General features: G+C 42.4%; 1 protein-coding gene across 6 annotated transcripts in view; it reads left to right on the top strand.

Annotated features, from left to right (window-relative positions):
• Positions 1-21,412, top strand: part of LOC133123997 (leucine-rich repeat and calponin homology domain-containing protein 1-like) — a 67,613-nt gene that overhangs the window by 42,820 nt on the left and 3,381 nt on the right. For 2 of the 6 annotated variants that reach the window (XM_061234767.1, XM_061234765.1), the window contains 5 exons: positions 2,514-2,627; positions 11,649-11,758; positions 12,339-12,476; positions 13,324-13,401; positions 17,907-20,691. In XM_061234767.1, coding sequence (XP_061090751.1) covers positions 2,514-2,627; positions 11,649-11,758; positions 12,339-12,476; positions 13,324-13,401; positions 17,907-18,155 — 689 coding nt within the window. In that variant the 3' untranslated portion in view covers positions 18,156-20,691. Of the gene's footprint in view, positions 1-2,513; positions 2,628-11,648; positions 11,759-12,338; positions 12,477-13,323; positions 13,402-17,906; positions 20,692-21,412 lie in introns of those variants that run through there. The other 4 variants (XM_061234769.1, XM_061234766.1, XM_061234768.1 and 1 more) reach the window with 3 other exon arrangements.

The raw sequence follows: 21,412 nt of genomic DNA, 5'->3' as shown, positions 1-21,412 counted from the left end.
ACATTGTAAAATGAAAAAATGTGCTTTTCATTGTTGAGCACTATCAGAAGTAAACTCACAGTATACCCACAGCAAAAATATTTTAAGCATACAGTCGTAGACTGTATAGCTAACAAATGTTAAATGTATACGACCATTCAAAAGTTTGGGGTCACCTTGTCTTTTTTGAGCTTTTTCTGATTTAATGTTTTATTTTCTGTTTATAATCAAACAATTCATACGCAGACTCAGAGCTTTTATTAAAGGGTAGTTTTATGCATTTTGGTTTCACCATGTAGTAATTACAGCCCTTGAAAAGCCCATGACTGCCTGATGTCTGTGACCCATCAACATCATCAGAGTCTGGAAATCTTATTTTCAGGTTGCCCTACCAGCGATACGAAAACTTTTTGCATTTGAATGGATTTCTATTGGAATTTGGGGTTGGACTAGATTCCGCTGTAAATTATGCTGATACAGTGTGGAATCCATTTTTTGGCTAAATGGTTTTAAGTCATCAATGGTCCAGGGTATCAAATGAGACTCAAACCACTGTGCTGCTGTCACATATGCAGTAGCTACTACAAGAAATGTTTCTCCTGATGAATTTGATTAAAAGATTTTGACAAAGTGACCCCAAACTTTTGAATGGTAGTTTATGTTTCACCATAATTACAATTATTTACATTTCAACTGTTTAAAATTTAGTAAAAAAAATTACTGTAACATTCATGGACATTCAGTCCAGCATAGACAGTAAGAATTGTTTCTTTCACTAATGTAACATCATCACTTCTAAACAACTACTGAATCTTAAACAGATTTGACAGTTTTTCTCCATTGTGATGTCAGCTGTGATGTCAGCGCTTTCATAGTGTACTCACTGCGTGCCTGCAGGGAGGGAGGGCCTGCTCATGGGTGTGGGGGGGGGGTCTGCTCGGCTGTCTCCAACCCCCCTCCCCATGTGCAGCAGCAGCAGCAGTTTGCCCGTGATTGGCCAATCCCAGTGCACACAGAACATTTTTATCGCTGTGATTTTGCGATGCAGTAACAGTGCTAGAGCAGTGTTGTCCAGGAATGCTGCTGCATTTGCTGACAAGAGGGTGGCTGTTAGAAACTGAACCCAAAGCCATAATCCATAAATACGTCAATGCACTGAAGAAGGCACAGAAGGACATATTTTCAGGGCTCAGACCAGTTAATTATTTAATTCATTGACATGATCTGACATTAATATTTACAAGAGTGGACAATTCAGGAATGGCAGCTAAAGGCACGTGCGTGATGTCCTTGTATGACACCTTGCACTGCGATCTGATCTACAGTATTTGTGTATACCAATAACAAAAAAACTAAAAACTGCAAACACTGGCTCTCTAGGAAAGGAATTATCCTGGATTGGACTGGATGAGGGTGTTTATGTTTGAGGGGTCAGCCCTGTCCCATACGAGCAGCAGTATGGTGTCAAAATCAATGAAAAGTAGCACATTCAGGGTCACCTGAGTTGCTCTGTAATTGAATTTGAAAAAATGTTTATTTAGATGAAAGTCTGATACCCCACCATGAGTGACAAACTCTGGGGCTAAAGTAAAAAATAAAAAATAAAAATAAAATAGAAGACCACAGAAAAACACTGTCCTGCTTCACCAGTCCTGAGAGAGTCCGACAAACATAAGGAAAAAAAACTGTGCTGAATGTTTGACCTAATAATTACCCGTGGTTCTCTCTCTTCTCTCTCTCTCTCTCTCTCTCTCTCTCTCTCTCTCTCACACACTGTCTTTTGTATCTCACTTTTTCTCTCTCTGCTCTGTTTTCTCTCTGTTTTGCTCTCTCTCTACCTCTCTTTCTCTTCCCCTGTCTTCTGTCTGTATTTCTCCGCTCTCTTTCTCTTTTCCCCTTCCTCTGAGGCGTGTTTAAAGGCCTTGGGTTCAGTTTCTCTGATGACTATGGTAGCTGCATTAATGTGTGTCGAGCTATGGTAGCTCTAATTAAGGCAGTAGCTAGTGTGAAGTATAGCTTTAAATGCTAACCTTAACAGCATGTCATCAAATCAGGATTGAGAAATGGCACTAACGTTATTTTTTTACCCTCCATGTGTTTGTGTTGTGTTTTCACATCTACATTCTTCCCTGCTCCTTTTTTCCTCTCTCACGTTTAAACACGGCATGACTGTTAACACAATCGTACTGAAATATCCCTTTTAACCCACACGTGTCCCTTTAATTTGTTGTTCACCGAATCGCTTGCACCCTTTTATAAACTTGCATGTGCGTGTTTGTGAAATCTAACAAAATCCTGTGCTTTTTTTAATCTGCCGCGTGTGCATGTGCACCTGAACTGCTGCTGTATGCTTTTGGTACCTTTCCCTTGGGCTGATCTGTCGACAAATTGGTTGATCGTTCGATTGATTTCTTCAATTTTCAAAATTTCGAATGTCTTCCAAATTTTCTGGTTTCCGGGTTTGAACCTCCCTCCCTGGCTTGTTACACTCCGTCCTTCTGCCATGAACTACACCTCCCATGTGTCCTCTCCAGCCCCTCCCTCGCCAGCCTGCTCCCCGCCCTGTCTCCGTCCCCTCACACAGGCCCTGTCCGTCGATAGTGACCCCTCCCCCTGTAGCCCAGATGAAGGAAGCGAGCAGAGCAGTGGTAGGTCCTCTCTCTCCACTGCTGAACCACTGTGGCCAATCAGAGAGAGGGAGAGGCGGGGAGTGGGGTGGGAATCACCACTTCATTCCAAGTGGTGTGTGTTTGGAGTTATGTATGTGTGCATGTTTGCATATGTTTGTGTTTGTGCATGTTGGCATACTGTGTGTGTTTGTGTGTGTGTGTGTGTGTGTGTGTGTTTTTTTTTGCCTGTATGAGTATGTTTGCATATGTGTTTGTGTCTGTATATGTGTGCGCTTATGTGAATATGTATGCATTTCGGTATGTGTCGGTGCATGTTTGTGCATGCCTGCATATTTGCTTTCGTGCATATGTGTATCTGTGCATAAGTGGATGTACGTGGGGCTATATGTATGCTTGGACTGTGGCCATGGGATCACTGTTGACTTGTGCAATCGGATGTTACCATAACTTCTGCCATTTTAAAGGAACAGAATTTGTGTTTGTTGTGTGTACTCAGTTTTCCATTGGATTTGGTGTTCTGTGACTGTGACTCTGTTACGTGAGGGCTATTTCATTAGCTAGCTTTACTCAGCGAAGTAGGAGATAAGATCTAGGTTAGCAATTGTGGGTCCTTTCAGAGAATTCCTAGTCCCTTTTGGACATTTGTTAGATGATGGTCTCACAGGGGCCATTAGTCTTCCAGTGAAATTAAAATGCTTAACAGTGCTGTGAGCACCGCACTGACCACATTAACACAGAGAGCACTATACAGACATTTATTTATTGTAAATAAATATATTAGCAGCAGTAAATAGTCTGGAGCTGGAATAATATTGGTTTAGTAAAGATTATACAGACAAAGATTGTCAAGCTGTGTGTGTTTGGCTGTGTTTGGAGTCTTGGGTCAACACTCTCCAGCTTAAAGGTGATCCCCTAATTTTAGGAAGCTGTATACACAGGAAATGATGTGAAAGCAGAGGAGGAATATGTTAATTGCAAACCCAAAGGTCAGTAACTGTTATGTGTGCATTGCCTTGCTTCGTAACAGGAAGAGCAGAGGTGCGGTCCTTCCTCTTGAACTTAAGTTATTACTTCTCCTTTAAAAATGATTCATTTTTCATATCACTTTTACGCATATTTCTGATTCAAAGGTTTTGCAATCGTCTCACAGTGTTGCTATCGCAGTGTGTCAATATTAGAACATTGCCATGAAGTTATAAGTTAAGTGAGCTAATGGTAGTTGGCTAAAGAAAATTAATGTTATTAATCAAACAGCTCTCTAGTACGCTTGAACATTGTAAAATGAAAAAATGTGCTTTTCATTGTTGAGCACTATCAGAAGTAAACTCACAGTATACCCACAGCAAAAATATTTTAAGCATACAGTCGTAGACTGTATAGCTAACAAATGTTAAATGTATACGACCATTCAAAAGTTTGGGGTCACCTTGTCTTTTTTGAGCTTTTTCTGATTTAATGTTTTATTTTCTGTTTATAATCAAACAATTCATACGCAGACTCAGAGCTTTTATTAAAGGGTAGTTTTATGCATTTTGGTTTCACCATGTAGTAATTACAGCCCTTGAAAAGCCCATGACTGTAGTACCATGTGTGTGTACTCAGTTTTCCATTGGATTTGGTGTTCTGTGACTGTGACTCTGTTACGTGAGGGCTATTTCATTAGCTAGCTTTACTCAGCGAAGTAGGAGATAAGATCTAGGTTAGCAATTGTGGGTCCTTTCAGAGAATTCCTAGTCCCTTTTGGACATTTGTTAGATGATGGTCTCACAGGGGCCATTAGTCTTCCAGTGAAATTAAAATGCTTAACAGTGCTGTGAGCACCGCACTGACCACATTAACACAGAGAGCACTATACAGACATTTATTTATTGTAAATAAATATATTAGCAGCAGTAAATAGTCTGGAGCTGGAATAATATTGGTTTAGTAAAGATTATACAGACAAAGATTGTCAAGCTGTGTGTGTTTGGCTGTGTTTGGAGTCTTGGGTCAACACTCTCCAGCTTAAAGGTGATCCCCTAATTTTAGGAAGCTGTATACACAGGAAATGATGTGAAAGCAGAGGAGGAATATGTTAATTGCAAACCCAAAGGTCAGTAACTGTTATGTGTGCATTGCCTTGCTTCGTAACAGGAAGAGCAGAGGTGCGGTCCTTCCTCTTGAACTTAAGTTATTACTTCTCCTTTAAAAATGATTCATTTTTCATATCACTTTTACGCATATTTCTGATTCAAAGGTTTTGCAATCGTCTCACAGTGTTGCTATCGCAGTGTGTCAATATTAGAACATTGCCATGAAGTTATGGTAGCAAGAAAGTTGTTTGCCAACGGGGTTGTGAACCTGGTCGATTGGGTCTCTTATAAGGAGATGTACAGGCATCTTGTGAAAATGTGGCTCAGTAAATTAACAGTGGGTGGTCAGAGTTGTACCAGTCGACCGTGGTTTACTGGGCGTGCCGTGTTAATGGCTGGAGGTGGATACTGAACTCTTTTTTAGAGTGTTTCTTAAAGAGCTATGGTAGCTGGTACAACTGGACACAAAGTCAGAGACGGAGTCGATGTGCACCATAACTCTTGCGACCTCACCTGTCTCCTTGTAAGGGATTAAATAATAATGCCTCACTTCCTGTTATACCGACATTTCAGACTGAAATAGAACCCATTCTGGGTGTTAAAATGTCAGCTACACCTCTTAACCCCCTCCCTCCTTTTGTTTTGATGGGAGGAGCTTCCCTTGTGGAAGGAACTGGTTGTGTGGCAGTAACAGGAATTGGGAACATGAAATTGATTCTGTGCTGATAACACCTTGATGGAGAGCAGGCTGACGTTAGCGTTAAGACTGATCAATTTGATTTCCTGTCTTTTGCAGATTTCGGCAAATGCAAATATTTAACTTACTTTTTTGTGATTAGTATAAATAAGGTAGTTATTTTAAAGATGTGTTGCATTCTCAACTGCTGAGTGCTGCTCCCCCATGTCCAGGGTCACGTTCAGCCCCGACAAAATGCAGCAAAACAGAAATGGTGCATTGAACATCCTGTTACAAACCAGACTGACTGGTGTAGGTACTGTTTGCTACTATGGCGTTTGAGACGGCCATTCTGTATGTTCTCCGGGTGTTAAAGCATAGGCCTACATCTTTCTGGATTTTGGCTACAAATGGAAGAAGCATCGTTCAACCTGGAAACCGTAGCAAAACGTATCAAAACAGTTTTCGATTGAACCCCAGGTGAAGGAATAGCAGAAGGACAGAGGGGATGAAGCCCCACCCTGTGTGACCCCGGAAGCAGCTCTGTCTCGGGGCGAGGGGGTACTCTCTGTCCTGTTCTTGTTGGGTGTGATTCGGTGAAGGGGGGGGGGGGGGGGGGTGGAGCTGCTGCACATCGCTGGAGGTTAATGAGACGTGGCGCTGGAACTTGGGCTGGAGTCAGAGTGCTGCAGGTCATAAACCAGTACCTGCGCATCTAAGAGCCCAGAGAGGAAAAGTTTCACTGTTTTATTTTTATACTCATAAGCGTGTTTACAGTCTTGCACCTCACACGCTACATAAATTGCTACACATTGAAATGCTAACAATCACTACTGGTTACAGATTTTATGTCTAATATTCTATTTTAAAATTTGCCTGGAGTAGCCAGATCTCCATCTTCTGCTACACCTGATAGCTTTCTTATTTATTTTTTAACAAACATAACATTGCTTTTATTGTTGTTGCTAGTCTCTGTGAGTCTCTGTTCCCACTCAAGATGGTTTGATAGGCATAGCACAGTAGCCCCCTTGTTCATTTGACATACTCTCATTTTTATCAGTAACCAATAGCAAAGGCTGGAATACCAGAGTACATGGGAGGTGGGACCAGTCACATGGCAGGATTTCCAGAGCAGACCATCTTGGCACTGGTGGTGGGGGTGTGTCTCCTTGCTCTCATTTAGGTATCACCATAGTAGCTGAAATAATGTGGCACATATCTCAGGCAGGATTACATGCAAACCATGCCCCACTCCTGGCCCAGTCAGGGTCTCACAAATACCCTCAGGGTCGACTCTAAGTGATGTGATCACTCCCACTTCCTTTGTCACTTCCTCTGTAGATTTTTACAGGCTTGTTCACATTTAATAGTTGTTCTTACAGTAGATGTAGTACACTCAAGTGAGAATTTAGCCAATGGATGTTTAAATAAATCTCCAACCTGGGAGCTGCATTGCAGAATTTTGCACCAGAACACTTTCTGCATCTTACCTGTGGTGTACGTGAAGGTGTTTAACTGTCACCCAATTGGACCTGCCCCCTCCCTCTACAGAAACCTTACTTCAACCTCTTTCATTTTGAGAAAAACGGCACAGCACAAATAGGATATAATCTCTCTCTCTCTCTTTCTCTCTCTCTCTCTCTCTCTCTCTCTCTCTCTCACACAGTGGCAGTGGCACCTGGTTCTGTGACATTTCAGTGACATCTTTGAAGAATAATAGCATGGAATATCTCCATTTGAATAGATGAATGGGCAGTCATGGTGTCCCAGGCAGTTTCGCCGTCTTTATGCTTACACACGAGACCAAAGTACTCTTGAGAGAATGGTGTGTGTGTCTATGGGTGCTGGGCTGTCGGGTGAATGGCTTCTAAGTCTTGGGAAAAAATGATATGATTATATTATTCCCAGGCATGGGGTAATAATATTTACCACAAGTTCACAGATCATTTGTGTGTGTGCACATGCATGCCTATACATGTGCATATAAATAGTACTGTTTATTGTAGTGTTGATTCCCTTCCATCAGAACTGGGGATTATTTGGATTGTTGAGGTCTCTCTGCTCCTGTAGACAGTTGGAAGCTGTCCTGGCAGAGCAGAGAATTGTGGGATTGATGAGAACGCACTGTTCCTGGTAAAGATGGTGTGAAGTCATCTTGGCTGAGAAGGGAATTGTGGGGCAGATAGAGGCGGTGTTGTTCGTTGTCGTGAAAGCAAGGTGGAAGGAATATTTTGATTAATTTGAATGATTCTATCATCCTTGTTTTTCTCACGCCCTTCACAGTCTGTGGCTGGTTATTAAGTTCAAGGCAGTAAATCATGTTGAAATAATTCTGACATTCTTAATCAGACATAATATTTCAGAAATCCACCCACCCTCAGTAAGAATGCTAATGAAAAATAATGGAAGATATCGAGATTTACAAAAACCTGTGTGCTCCTAGGGTGTCAGAAACTTATGCTAATGTGCTAAAGAAAAGTGGAATGACGGCAGGAAGCGCTTTTCCACCCTGTCAGGCAGATCATTAGCCAAAGCTAATGGAGAGGAAATGCATTGGTACTAACACTGCAGTCACAGATTCTAGATTATTGCAAAGCTAACACAGTGGAAACACAGATGCTAACACTGCAATGCTAACAAAGATGCACACATGCTACCATTGCTAACAAATACAAAACTATAGTATAAGCTGAGAGGGAATGTACAGATGCTAGCACTGCAAAGCTAGTGGTGAGGAAGTAAATGGATATACTAGTAACACACAGATGCTAACTCAGAAAACACTGAGCTCCCTACAGCAGATGTCAGCACTTATGCTGAAGCGTGTTTAATTTTATTTTATTGCTTTTTTACTGTATGTACAGTATGTGTTAATTCATTCATTCACTTATGTGGAGGATGTTCTTATCCGGAATGGTTTACATGGTAATGCATTAATAGCTGACAGAGCAATTACAAAGGCCTGTACATTATGCTCATAGTACAAGGCAGATCTGGAACAAATTATTATCTATAATACTTAAGCCCTTTACAAGCCAGAAAGATTATTTCAGAGAACAATTTGCCAATACTCAGCTAAATTTCTGTTGCCTAAAGGAGCGTTTTTTAAAACATTATCAGCATCTAACAGTTAACCTGTATTTGGAGGTCTGGTGCAGGGATATTTGACCCTCTCCTGGGTAGCTGCAGGCTGTTACTGAACACATAATTGATAAATTAAGGCAGATGATTGCACAGCTACCCCACATCACCTAGTTTTGTGGCTCTAAATTGGTTATTGCTTTGAAGATGAAACCAGAGCACTTCTGTAGTGATGTAGTTTGAAGTGAGCCAGGGTGATGTCTGAGTGCCTGTGTGATCCCCACAACCTATTGGCCTCTTGTTAGTTGAAGGTCTGTCCTCTAATTAAATGGTAAATGGTTGGCATTTATATAGCGCCTTTATCCAAAGCGCTGTACAATTGATGCTTCTCATTCACCCATTCGTACACACACTCACACACTGACGGCGATTGGCTGCCATGCAAGGCGCCAACCAGCTCGTCAGGAGCATTTCTGGGGGTTAGGTGTCTTGCTCAGGGACACTTCGACACAGCCCAGGCGGGGGATCGAACCGGCAACCCTCCGACTGCCAGACGACTGTTCTTACTGCCTGAGCCATGTCGCCCCACATTCCCCCCCTCCCACCCTGCCTGGGGTTTCATTCCCCACTGTGTCACTTTCTTTATCTTCTTTAACTTTACTGAGCCTGTCTGGTGTATTGGAACCCTATGAGATACCCTCAAAATTGCAAGCCCTGCCTTCTAGTCCTCTTCAGGTTGGCTCAACTGCAACAGACAAAATTAATCGAGCATTGAAAAGTATTGAATCCAAAACAACTACGTATTTGACCAAGGTTTGCTATCTGTAATCACCTCTGATTCCCCCCCATCTGGAAAAAAAAACTGAAAAGGCACATAAGGAAAGTGTGCTAGTTACTTCTAATGACAAATGAAAAAGGTTGCATACTGTGGCGTTTTAAGTCCGTTTAAAAAAAAAAATATATGTATAAGTTTGAAACGGTCGTCAGGTTTGCTGCGGAAATGCTAGTATCCACATTAAATGTTGCAGAGACAGTCTGTCCAGGGTCCAGTGTAATTGCGCATTATCCACTCTCGGGGAACGTTACGCTTTGGTATTGTTTGAACATTAGGGGGATGTTAGAGGAACCCTGAGTTCACATAGGGATGCATTTCAAGTGTAATTTTGGGTTATGGTTTAAAGTTATACATGATTATTAACCCCACCCCACCCGCCTCGTTCAAAAGGATTACTAAATGTGCATTTAACATTTCTGGAATGTTCCTTTTGCTCAGCAGTAATGTTACCACAGTATCTGTAATGCTGCTTCTACAGCAAGAGAATATTGAAAGCAAGTTTTGAAGGTTTGAGACCCTGTAGAGTCTTGCCAGACCCTACTGCCACAGGGGTTATGAGTGCAGTCTCCTTCTTTATCTCTTTTTTCCTTTTCTCCTTCTCCCTTCCCCTCTCGTGCCGTGGCTTGTTCTGCCACTCACATCCTGTTTCCGATTTTCTCCAAAGATAACCCTGGCCTGATCTTGGCCCCTCGCCCTACGCGATACTCCTCTCTGCCATGTGGCTCAATGGGCTCATTTTATCTGGGCGACACTAAAAAAAAAGGAATGGCTCTGTCCCACAAGGAGCTGCTGCAGGAGGCCCGATTTTATCCTTATTAGGAGCTGAGTATGTCTTCCTCTCTAGTATATACAGAACTTGAGGGCTCTGTATACCAGGAAATTGGATGCACGTGGGGCTGTGCTTGGGCTCCCCCAGCTGGACACAGCCGGTACTGTAGGGCTGGAAAAGTGTACTCAGCTGTGAAATACTGTTCATGGCACTCAGCATTTATGCGCCTATCTTCAGGCAGGCTCATTTAATGAATATATTTTGGCCTGTTTCTGAATAAATTAAAATGTTGCCCATTTAAAAAAAAAAATGAATCATTGCCCATAGGCCAAGGAAGAGGCCATTAGATCCTAGGGTTGCTATGACAGCAGTTCAGACTGGCGGGGGAACATTGTCTTGCTCAGTGCCACTCTTATTAGTTCATGCTTGAATTCACAGGAACTGTAACACGACACATATTTGTTGTAAGTGCTTGTAAAAGCCCAGCAACAGCTGCGGTTACTGAACAAGTCCTTGTAGACCTTATTGTTTTTAAAGGAAGCTTCAATTGTTTCACCTGCCTTTTTTCTGTCCCTTTAGATTTAAGTGTGCGTGCTCCTGTCATGGTGTAGTTGCTGTATGAAAAGAGTCAATAGAACTGCTAATATTCATGCTTTTGTGTGGTCTGTGTCAGTAGATACATCGAAAATGCATAAGATAGTAGACACACAGGAATTCAATTTTCATTCAGTTCCATAATTTTTGTAGCAGTTATGTTTGAAAAATTAAACAATGAGCCAATGGAAACCAGTTATCCTACGTATGCACTGCTTCAGAAAAAAAACTCAACTCTTTCTCTCTCTCCCTCTCTCTCTGAATTGATCCTCTTGCTTTCATCTGTATATCGCGGCTGTCATTTTATCTTGTTTTTATGTTAACGCATATATTCTGGTTCAGAGTTACGGAGAGTTTGTGAGTGAGAGTAAGAGAGAGGATGTAACTCCTCAACCATCCTCCATCAATCCATCAAACTTAGCTGAATATGTGAACACTCGAGTGTGCTGCTCCCTGAAACCATTCTCACAAAGCCATGTCAGTGCCCTGTCAGGATGGCTGAGTGGTCAGAGGGAAAGTTTCCCTACACTGAGGGCCTTCTGGTCGCTGAACAGAGGCATGGTTTCAAATCTATTTTGAGCTACAGAGCAGCAATTCAGGATGATGGCTTGTTAAACTCAAGAAAGTTTTAATCTCATGTTTGGATGCTGTACTTGGTTGTTTGTGTTTGTGCATACTTTGCCATGCGGCTGTATTATAGTACTACTATACAGTGAGGTCTATAAGTATTTGGACAGCGGTACAATTTCTGCACTTTTGGCTCTGTATTCCAGCACATTGGATTTTGAATTTAAACACTGAATATGCTGTTAACTTCATAGTCACAGAGCCAAAAGAACAGAAATTGTACCAATGTCCAAATACTTACGGACTGCACTGTTTGTTGTATTAGGTTGCGGAGTGTCTGTGACCTGCGACTATCAGGTGTGGAAGGAGGGTCTTTGTGTGGTTTCTCTGTGAGGTGGGGTGGTTTCCCTGTGCAGTGGGTTTCTCACTGTCCTCTGCTTCCCAGTGTTTCTGCGGAACTCTAAGAGCCTGGAATCAGCGGACCCCCAGTTCACCATGCGCCGCAAGATGGAGCAGCTTCGTGAGGAGCTGGAGATGATGGGCCAGCTCAGGGAGGTGAGGGCCTCAGTTTCCCAGAATCCCCCACTGCTCTCTTAATACATCGGTTTGCCTGTCTCATCAGCTTATATCCATACCACAAATGGCTGCGCACGCACACACACACACACACACAACACACACACACACTCACACACACGCACACACGTGCAGACACACACACACACACACAACACACACACACACACACACACACACACACACACACTCACACACACGTATGCACAAACACACATACACACCATGGAGAAAAAAGGGGATAAAGGACCCTGCTTGAGTTTACGTGTCTCTGTGCTTACCCATGAGTGTGGTTTTTCTATGTGCTTTCTTCACAACTATATTTAACTGGGTCAGTTTATATGTGAATTAGGGTTGCATAAATTTGGACATTTTCTAAATGGGACATTTTTTCACGGACATGAAATGGAGGTAATGGGCACACAATTTAAATGTAGGACAGAGGCAAACTAAGAAAACAGTGCTGGAATCCTGATTGGCCCTCCATATGTACGCTTGCTGGATGTGTTTACCTGTGTGTACACTGTGCTTATGCACTGGCCTGTGACACTCCCTACAGATCATTGAGAGCAGACTGAAGATGGTGCTGTCTGAGGACCTGGGGGGCTCTCTCATGGACGGGGTGGTGCTGTGCCACCTGGTCAACCACATCCGCCCTCGCTCCGTCCTCAGCATCCACGTCCCCTCCCCAGCCGTGGTGAGTCAGGGGCCCGCAAGGCCTACAGACAGAGCTGCTTTTCAGAGTCCCTTAATGTTGTGTGGCCCACTGGAGCTTTTAACTGCTCCTCACATTGCCTTCATACTCACTGCATTGCTCACAATGAGTAATAATACAGCGGTATTGTACATTTCATGTAGTATTATACATTGCTGAGCTTAATATATAAAAAATATACATATATACATTAATATTTTATTATAATATCAATATAATATTCATATTATAATGTGGGGTATTATAATGCAGGGTTTGCACATGTAATACATTTTATACACTCAGTGAGAACTTTATTTGGTATTTATTAGATTATTGGTGTTCTGCTGCTAGGAAATACATTTTCACAATAGTGTCAAGCTTTCTGTGTGTTAATTTTCCCGTATGATGAAATCAATACATTTTAGGATCAAATATGTGCTTACGGACATTTTATAAATGAGGCCCCAGCCCTCTGGAAATGGAGTTGTGCACTTACTCCTGACAAACGAATTGTGCCGAGAGCACTGTACTGACAACATTACAGGTTAATCATACATTACAAGTGATGTAGAGACTAGGATGGCCTAGCTGTGTACAGTAAGGCATATGACTCACAAGTTAAGCTTCATTCTTGTCTCTGAATACTGGGGTGGGTTCAAAGCATAATTCAGGGTTGATGAAACAGTAGTTCAGGAAGATGGTGTGTTCCAATTAGGTTACCTTCTTGGTATAGGTCCAGTTGGTGATTACACTATGGGATTACATTTTTTACGATTTTTAAATTGATTTTATGGTTTTGTTTAATTTTTGTCATGTGACCTTGTGACCCACTTTCACCCCAAACCAGCCCAAACTGAGCATGGCCAAGTGCCGGAGGAACGTAGAGAACTTCCTGGAATCCTGCAGAAAGTTGGGCGTCCCTGAGGTTAGTGATATACTTCCTGTAGATAGGGAGCACAATGCTGACCCAGGATCAATTGCTCACATTGTGGGGGTTCAGAATTGTGGTGTTATTAGCTGATCCAGGTTCAGTAAAACCTCTGTAGAGATAGCACTATAGCCTTTGGGGTGCTAAGGAGATGCTAGTGCTGGGACAGCTATGTTGGACCAGGTGACAAATTCAAACCAAAATTCCGCTCAAAATGATACAGCCTCTTTTTGGTGTGTAGAAGGGTACAGCGGGGTCTGGAGCATGGTCAGAATCCTGAAAAGACCTGGACCGAATCAGCCAATTGGCTCCAGTGTTTAATCCCAGCACTAGCCTGACCCCACTCCCAGAATGATGACCTCATCCCACCAATTCCATTTCCATCCCATGACTCTGGCTTTCCTAGATTTGACTGTGGTTATTTGTTCTTTGACCTGGGTCTGACCTGTTTCAGACTCGGCTTCTTTGTCCTGAGTCTGACCCGTTTCAGACTCGGCTTCTTTGACCTGAGTCTGACCCGTTTCAGACTGGGCTCCCGACAGAGCAGACTTGGCCCACCTTCAAATAACGTTAATAGAATGTTACATAAAAGTTATGTCAGAGATATGCTTAAAGTGGGATATGACCATGTATGGACTCAATGCCACAATCCTGGATGTGAAAATACACAAACATATTACAAATTAAAAAAGGCTAATGAGCTAAAGTGTATGAAGGCATAGGCACAGAGGTAATCCATATTTCATATAAAATATATGTGCAAATACATACATCATAGTCATTTGACATACTGCCTGTGTATTTTGCAGAGCACATCATATGCCTCAGCTGCAAAGCGTAGAAATCACGGGACTAACAAAGACACTCTCTCTCCCCTGCACAAAATGCGAAAGCTTTTCTAAATAAAAGAGAGCACCCTGCTTTCATAGTTTTTGCATTATTTACACAGCAAGAAGGGAAGGGATAGAGAAGGGCACAGCTCAGAATGTGCCGCGGCAGGGATCAAGCCCACGCAGAAAGTCTCACTTATCGCTCAGGAGTCATCTATGGACTCTATCATTGTGTCTGTAATCATGATGAAGTTGAAGAAAATGCAAAATGAAAGTGTGTGTTGTACTGATACAAAAGGGTAGGGGTTCAGTCATGGGATTTTGGGCTTCTTGTGGTACAGGAAGGGGAGTTCTAACAGTGCTGAGCTCCTCAGGAATGGCAGTTTATTTCAGGCTAATGAAGGTCATTCCTCAAAGGGCTATTAATAGATCCACAACCAGCAGGACTATAGAGTCATTTATTCCTAAACTTCAGTTAGTATATCTCACTGTGAATTATAAGGAACATCTGAAAGGTACGAGATAGCCCTAATGTTAAAAACAGACTTAAGCCATTTATACAGAGATGAGTTTCTGCACTTCTGTTGGGGTTTCATGGTTTCCCAACATTTTCTCTGCATTGTAACCTTTTGTTCTTCAGAACAAATGAGAAACATAAGATACATTGTAGTGTCCACAATTGTAGTATCCATACAGTGCTTAAATTAATTGCAAACAAATTATTAGTCAATTTTATTCTATTTAGAACTTTTTAGATCCAGCCATAATAGTCTAACCCTGGCAAACAGCCATGAAGAGCACCAACTAATCATTAACAAAAGGAAGATCCTGGAGATTTTTTTCACAGGCTGGTGGGTTTTTCTATGCGGAAATCACCCCCTTCACTTGGCTTGTCCTCCCTTTGTTCATCGCTTAGCTTTTCCTGTGCCAAGAGGAAGACTATAGAACCCAGGCCATAAAGCAGGTGTTAAAGGGGGACTCCAAAAGACTCCTAGTTTGGGCTCTTCTCTCTTACCTTTCTAATAATAGATGTCACCTGTATTTCATCTATCAGAAACAAATATTATATCTGTATCTATAAAAGGCCATTTGAAGTGATGATGCCATTGGAATATAAATAGGAGAACCCTGTATAGTGACAGATACTGTATTTTCTCTATATTTCTGAAATCACAGCCACAGTACTTAATACACAACTGAAAGTTTAAAGTCTTGTGTCAGTTTCATCTGAACTGCAGCTTATTAAATTTTCTGAATCCTTACTGTACAGTGGGAAAAAGGGCAGGCATTACACTTTGCTCACATCATTATTTGGTGTGGGGTTCTTTGTTATCGGCTAAAGTACTATATGTCGCACATAAAAAGTCCCATTTAAGGGTCTTTGGGGCTTTGTACTGTAAAGATGCTTGTTCCAAGAAAAAACTTGAGCCCTGTTACTGTTCGAGTCCCGGTCATACCATTGCCTGGCTATGGCTGGAGGTTTGCAATTGGCAGGGAATGATCAGGGGGAAAAGCCCGATCATTGGTCTCATTGCTCTATAGCGGCCACTCCTGGTCAGACCAGGCGTCTGCGGGTGCATAAATGAAGAATATGCTGACCTTGTTCTCTTCCATCAACATGGGCAATATATGATTGATGGTGCGTCTGCTGTGTGGAAAATAGCGAGAATAGGCGTCACGTGAATCGGAGGAGTCACGTATCTGCCATTTCCTCCTGATGGGGTTGCAGGTGGGGTTGCCAGAGGGAGATCAAGTTCGGTTGAGCATGGGGTTATATCAGGGATAAAATAAAAATAAAAGACTTCCCCTTTAACTATCAACATGAGAATAAAGCTACCAAATCTACAGGGATGGATTATTAGTGATGTCGACTTTTCCCTTTGAGCTAATTTGTACCAACGGAGAGAGCAACAGGCACAGAGAGGACTGAACAGCTTCCCCTGGAATAGGCCTTCATGACACCCTCCTTAGAGATAAAGGGAGAATGACAGACACTAATGCTTTTAACAAAGAGTGACAGGCGATTCATCACTCAGCTTCCCCCTCCATTAAACTGTGTGAAGTGTGGCTGGTGACTAATGCAGGCCTGTGAATTGGGTCAGTCTGACCAGCCTGCAGGGTCTAATGATGTCCAGGAGCTTGTCTGATGGGAGCCCAGTTTTCTGTAGCGTCCGTGTTACCGCAGACTGTGCTGTAGCTGTGCTGTTATTGTAGACTGGACCATAGCTTTGCTCTTAATGTAGACTGCCCTGTGGTCCTGTTGTTGCAGTAGAATTCCCCCTGCTTTGCCTGTCATTGTAAATTGCATAGTAAGTTTGTCCACAGTTGGTATGTTTTTTGTGCTCAGTTTAAATAGCTTTGCTTGTGCCTAGCCTCTGCATTGCTTCTAGATGTTTCTATGCATGCTGGCGTAGTGATGGTCTGGCCTCTCTTCACTAACAGAAACCACCTCCACTCCCCACCACCCTACATGTTTCCATGAGGCCCCTTGCTTTCTGAAAGAGAGATATATCTTTTCAATGCCCCAAACTTGTTCAAGAAAAGTTGACAGGAGTGAAATTTCTTAAATATTTGTGATCCTGCTCACGCATATCAGTTCCCCACCCTTACATACAGTACACAGCCGTTACAGTTGCATGGCACCAGAGTTCTGATGATCTAATGCTGACAGCAAGTCCATTAAGAAATAACAGCCAATGGAGTCATTTGAAAACATGCTCAAAAAGTAGAATGTAAATGCAACTGAAGAGCAAGGAGCTTTAGAGCTTCGACAAGCGAATGTTCATCCGTTTATAGAAGACAACCCTGCTGGGAAAGACGGCTTAAGCTGGGTTTGAAACTGCTGGTAGCTGGTTGACCAGTTCAGACCAGCTCCCAGCTTGACATGCTACGTTTGTTTTGAAAAAAACTGGTAGTTGGTTGACCAGCAGTTGTCAATTTCTGGTTGTCAATTGCTCCAAGCAAACCTCTGCTTACACCTGTACTCAGTTGTGTGACCTAGGATTGATGCTGGGGTAACTCATACCGCTGAAGCCATACAGTGTAAAATCTTCACCGTATAGCTCCCTAAGGGGTGATGCACAATAATTGGCCATTGCCAGTTCAACACAGGGATTTCAAGTTGGCAAGTTGAAATCTTGTCGCAAGCCATCACCACCTCGTCTGGGCACCCACTGGCCCTGCTCAAACTCCACATTAACACATTAACTCTGTGTCTGTGTGAGCTTTACTGGTGGACTACAGAGCGAAAAAGAACCGTCACTGATACTGTTTCAAAAGAGAGTGCTTGACCACTTGCTCCTGAATTGACAGTGGACGTTGCAGCAATAAGCATGAACACACATAAGTTGGGCATTCTATACTGGGGGTGAAATAGAGGTAAAAAATATTTTTCCCACTACCTTTTCACTATTAATAAAGGAAGAACAGATGCTGCAAGGCCCGGATAATTCTGCGTTATGTCTTCTCTTTCAAAAAGCAGCTGTTGCCATCTCTTTGCTGATGTTGCCTCTGCCTTTACTCAAGGGCTGATAGAAGCCCCCTCCTCCCTAGTGTTTTAATCTCCTGTCTTGTTTTTTCCCCTCTGTCTGCTGATGGCCACTCTCCTTCATCTCCTTCCTCTTCTTCCTCCACTTCTCCTCCTCCTCCTCCTCTCTTCCCCGACCGCGGCAGTCCGCCCTCTGCTCAGCGTACGACGTCCTGCAGTCGAACCTGAGGCCCATCCGAAACACCGCCCGTGCCCTGGTGGCGCTGGGAGAAGCTGACGGAGAGGGCGGGGTCGGGAGCGCAGGGGCGGCCACCGCCGTGCAGGCCCCGCCCCCTGCCTGGCGATACTGGGATCTGATTGGCTCCAGCCTCTTGCACCTTTCCTGTCTGATCCTACTGTTTGTGGTGTACAGTCTGAGTGAGCTACTGAGCTAACACTGCTCCCCCCTTCCCAGCAGCTACCAGTGCTCTGACTCCTCCTCTTCCTCCTCTTCCTCCTCTTCCTCTCTTGTCCTCTCTTCTTCTCTCCCTGCCCCAGCATTGCTGTAAGGTTTTAACAAGGTAGCGGCAATGGGGGGAGGGTGTTAGCAATTCCTTTGGGAGAGACAGGAATGTACCACGTGCACAAACGCGTGCACACATGCACATGCACACACCTTTGGATACCAAGCTTTATTTATGTACAGTATATTTATACAATAAGAACATGGTCAGCACACACATGCATGCACGGACACATGAGCGTATTTTGCACATCTTATTGGCCAGTTTATTTGTTCATTATGAAATCAATCAGCAGAAATTCAACACGTTCTGTTCTCAGTTCTTATATTAACGCAGATTAATAACTTGTTAGAGTTACTACTCATTTATAGAGTGAATGTGACGTATTTTACTGAATCCTCCAAATGCGGTTGTTCCATAACTCTGCACAACTCCAGAATTGATGTATGGTCCCATTATTGCACATTTTTAACCTGAAATGAATGGCATCTCCTTAATAATAGATCATAGTTTATTAATTAATATATTACATGTAATATTAGCATTTTACTGTCTAATCCTAAGAGTAAGTGCAATGTTTGATACAGTGGGTTCCAGAATTATTGGCACCCTTAATAGAAATTGAGAAAAAAGGCTGCATTTACAGTACAATACTTTTACAATACAGCAATATGATTTTGCATTAATTTAGTTAATCTCAGTCTAAAGAACCTATCTAGGACCCTCTGGTGGCCTCTGTCAGGAAGCCGAGTCTTGGTTGTTGGTTGATGGTCCAAGTATTTGTCAAAATCCACGCAGAAACGGTTAAGTAAAAACAGCATGTTCTGCAATGGCCATCTCAGTCTCCAGACTTAAATCCCATGAAAAACATGTGGTCTGAACTGAAGAGGGGGGCATCACAAGGATAGCAATGATTCTGAAAAGTTCTTCATGGAGGAATGGTCAAAAGCCAGTGGTGTTTGCACAAAGTATTACACCAGGGGTGCCAATAATTGTGGAACCTGTTTTTTGGGGAAATATTTGTTTTATTTGAAAAATGTAAGACTATGGTTGATTCCATTGAATCATTAATAAAGCGCACTACTTTACATGTTGGAAAATAAAGATTATGTCAATAACTATTATTTTTTAGTTTTAGTGCATATTTATCAAGGGTGCCAATAATTCTGGAGCCCACTGTATATTGCACATGCTGGCTATTTTCATTGGGGGTTAGTGTTAAGAGGTGCCATGACTGGGTATGAGATCATTTGCTTGTTCTGATCCTCATTGTCCCAGAATGCCACTTCTTTCCAGAATATTATGGCTTGGAGATATACTCACATTCAGTCCTGTTTGGGATTGTAGCTCTGCACTAATTAGAATTTCCTTTTTATGAAGACCTTTTATATAGATTTTTTAATTGTACAATGTTGAAGTGTTACGTTATTTGATAGCAATTGATGAATTAGAAGGTCTTTAGCTGCTGTACATAATTCTTGACAGACGACATATTAAGGGCTTAGATATTGTGAATGTATGCTGTTCACCTGCAGGACATAACTTCCCTCCTCGTTATAAACACGAGTGTTTTTGGTTGCTCTGACAACGCCCTGTAAGGCAGCCCTGTCTTTTGGTTGGTTGATCCTGGCGTGATGTTGTGCAGAAACAGAGTGAGGACTCTCCCACAGACTCAGAGTTAACACAGTCTCCATGGGCTAGACGAAACCGGTTTGTTCCTGTTTTTGAGCATCATGCTCTGTGGATGATATGTTTTCCAGCACAGACTAATGAAACTAACTGATCTGGAAATCTTCTTACATTTCGCTGTGTGGTACTGTACACTAGACCAGGGGGTTCCCAACCCCTTTTCCATCTCAAGGACTAATATGATCTCACTCTGCCTGTGGGCCACCGTCTGCAATAAAAGGGCTTGACACCTTAGTCAACTCCCACTACAGGCTGCAGTACAATGGCAATTTCACACACTAGGCCATAGACGCATGTCCACCAAGTATCATGTACTGTCTGTATATCAGACATGTATTTTGTATCATATAAATATGTCATAGATTACAGTGGTCATGACTCCACTGAAATCTAAAGTCCAAAGTTGGAAGTCAAATTGTATAATTTATGAAATATAAGCATTAGCATTATTTGTAAATTGAAAATATTTATTTATTTCTGCTGAGGACCATGCTACTTCCAGGAACCATTTTTTTGTGATATTCCCTGTATGTGTCCACCCAAATGTGACCCCTGCGGCAGAACACTTTTACCTCCTTTTTTGCGATTAACTGGTTACTCTTTAAATGCTGGTAGCCACGGCAGATCAACCTGGTTATTGTACGCTATCTGTCCACTCCCCCATCTCAGCTTAACCCACAATCAGCACAGATCCTTTTTGTGATGCTGGCATTTTTTATGATTGTATATCTGGATACTTTCAATTGCACACTGAATAAATGGAACCTTTGCATTTCTACTCGATCTTTGCTTTATTCTGAGCTGGTCCGTGTACAGTTCTTCTCCTGTGCTGGGAATGTCCTGCAAGTGCTTTCCAAACTGTGGGCCTAGATCCACTGGCAGATAAATTACTGAATCTCATACACTTTCCACTGATATTCACACCGGTGACACCAAACACTGCTCATGCAGTGCAAAATATACAACATATTGTATATCTAATAAATGTACATAAATAAATAAATAAATAAAAATTCTCACATTGAATGGTTTCAGATCTTTAGACAAAATGTAATATTAGCCAAAGGAACCCGAGTAAACGTAAAACACATCTTTTAAATTATTATTTCATTTATTTAATGAAAAATGTTATCAAACACCCATATCACCCAAGTGAAATAGTAGACAAACATGGGCCTGTGTCCACCGGAGGGCGCCTGTGTTCACAATGTCCATTGCAGGTGCTTGTCGTCAAAGGCAGTCGCAGGAAAACTGTATTGATTACACTGGCTGGGCCTGACTTTGCCTCTGCTGCCATGGTAACACTGGTCTTAAAACTTGGAAGAGCAGGATGTAACACAGCTGTTAGGCGAATGCATACTGACAGGTTTTGGCAGTCCTACATGTATGTGGTAAGTGTTTTAATGTACAGAAAGAACCACAGAGGGTTTGTACTGATGTTAGGTATTCATGTTTGTCTGACCTGAAATAGTCACAAAATAGTTTTCCGGTACTTTCTT

Source organism: Conger conger, chromosome 3 (genome assembly GCF_963514075.1).
Source record: "Conger conger chromosome 3, fConCon1.1, whole genome shotgun sequence".
In the NCBI taxonomy this organism is placed as follows: Eukaryota; Metazoa; Chordata; class Actinopteri; order Anguilliformes; family Congridae; genus Conger; species Conger conger.
Note: the sequence above shows the minus strand (reverse complement) of the source record. Positions and strands in the feature narration are given on the sequence as shown.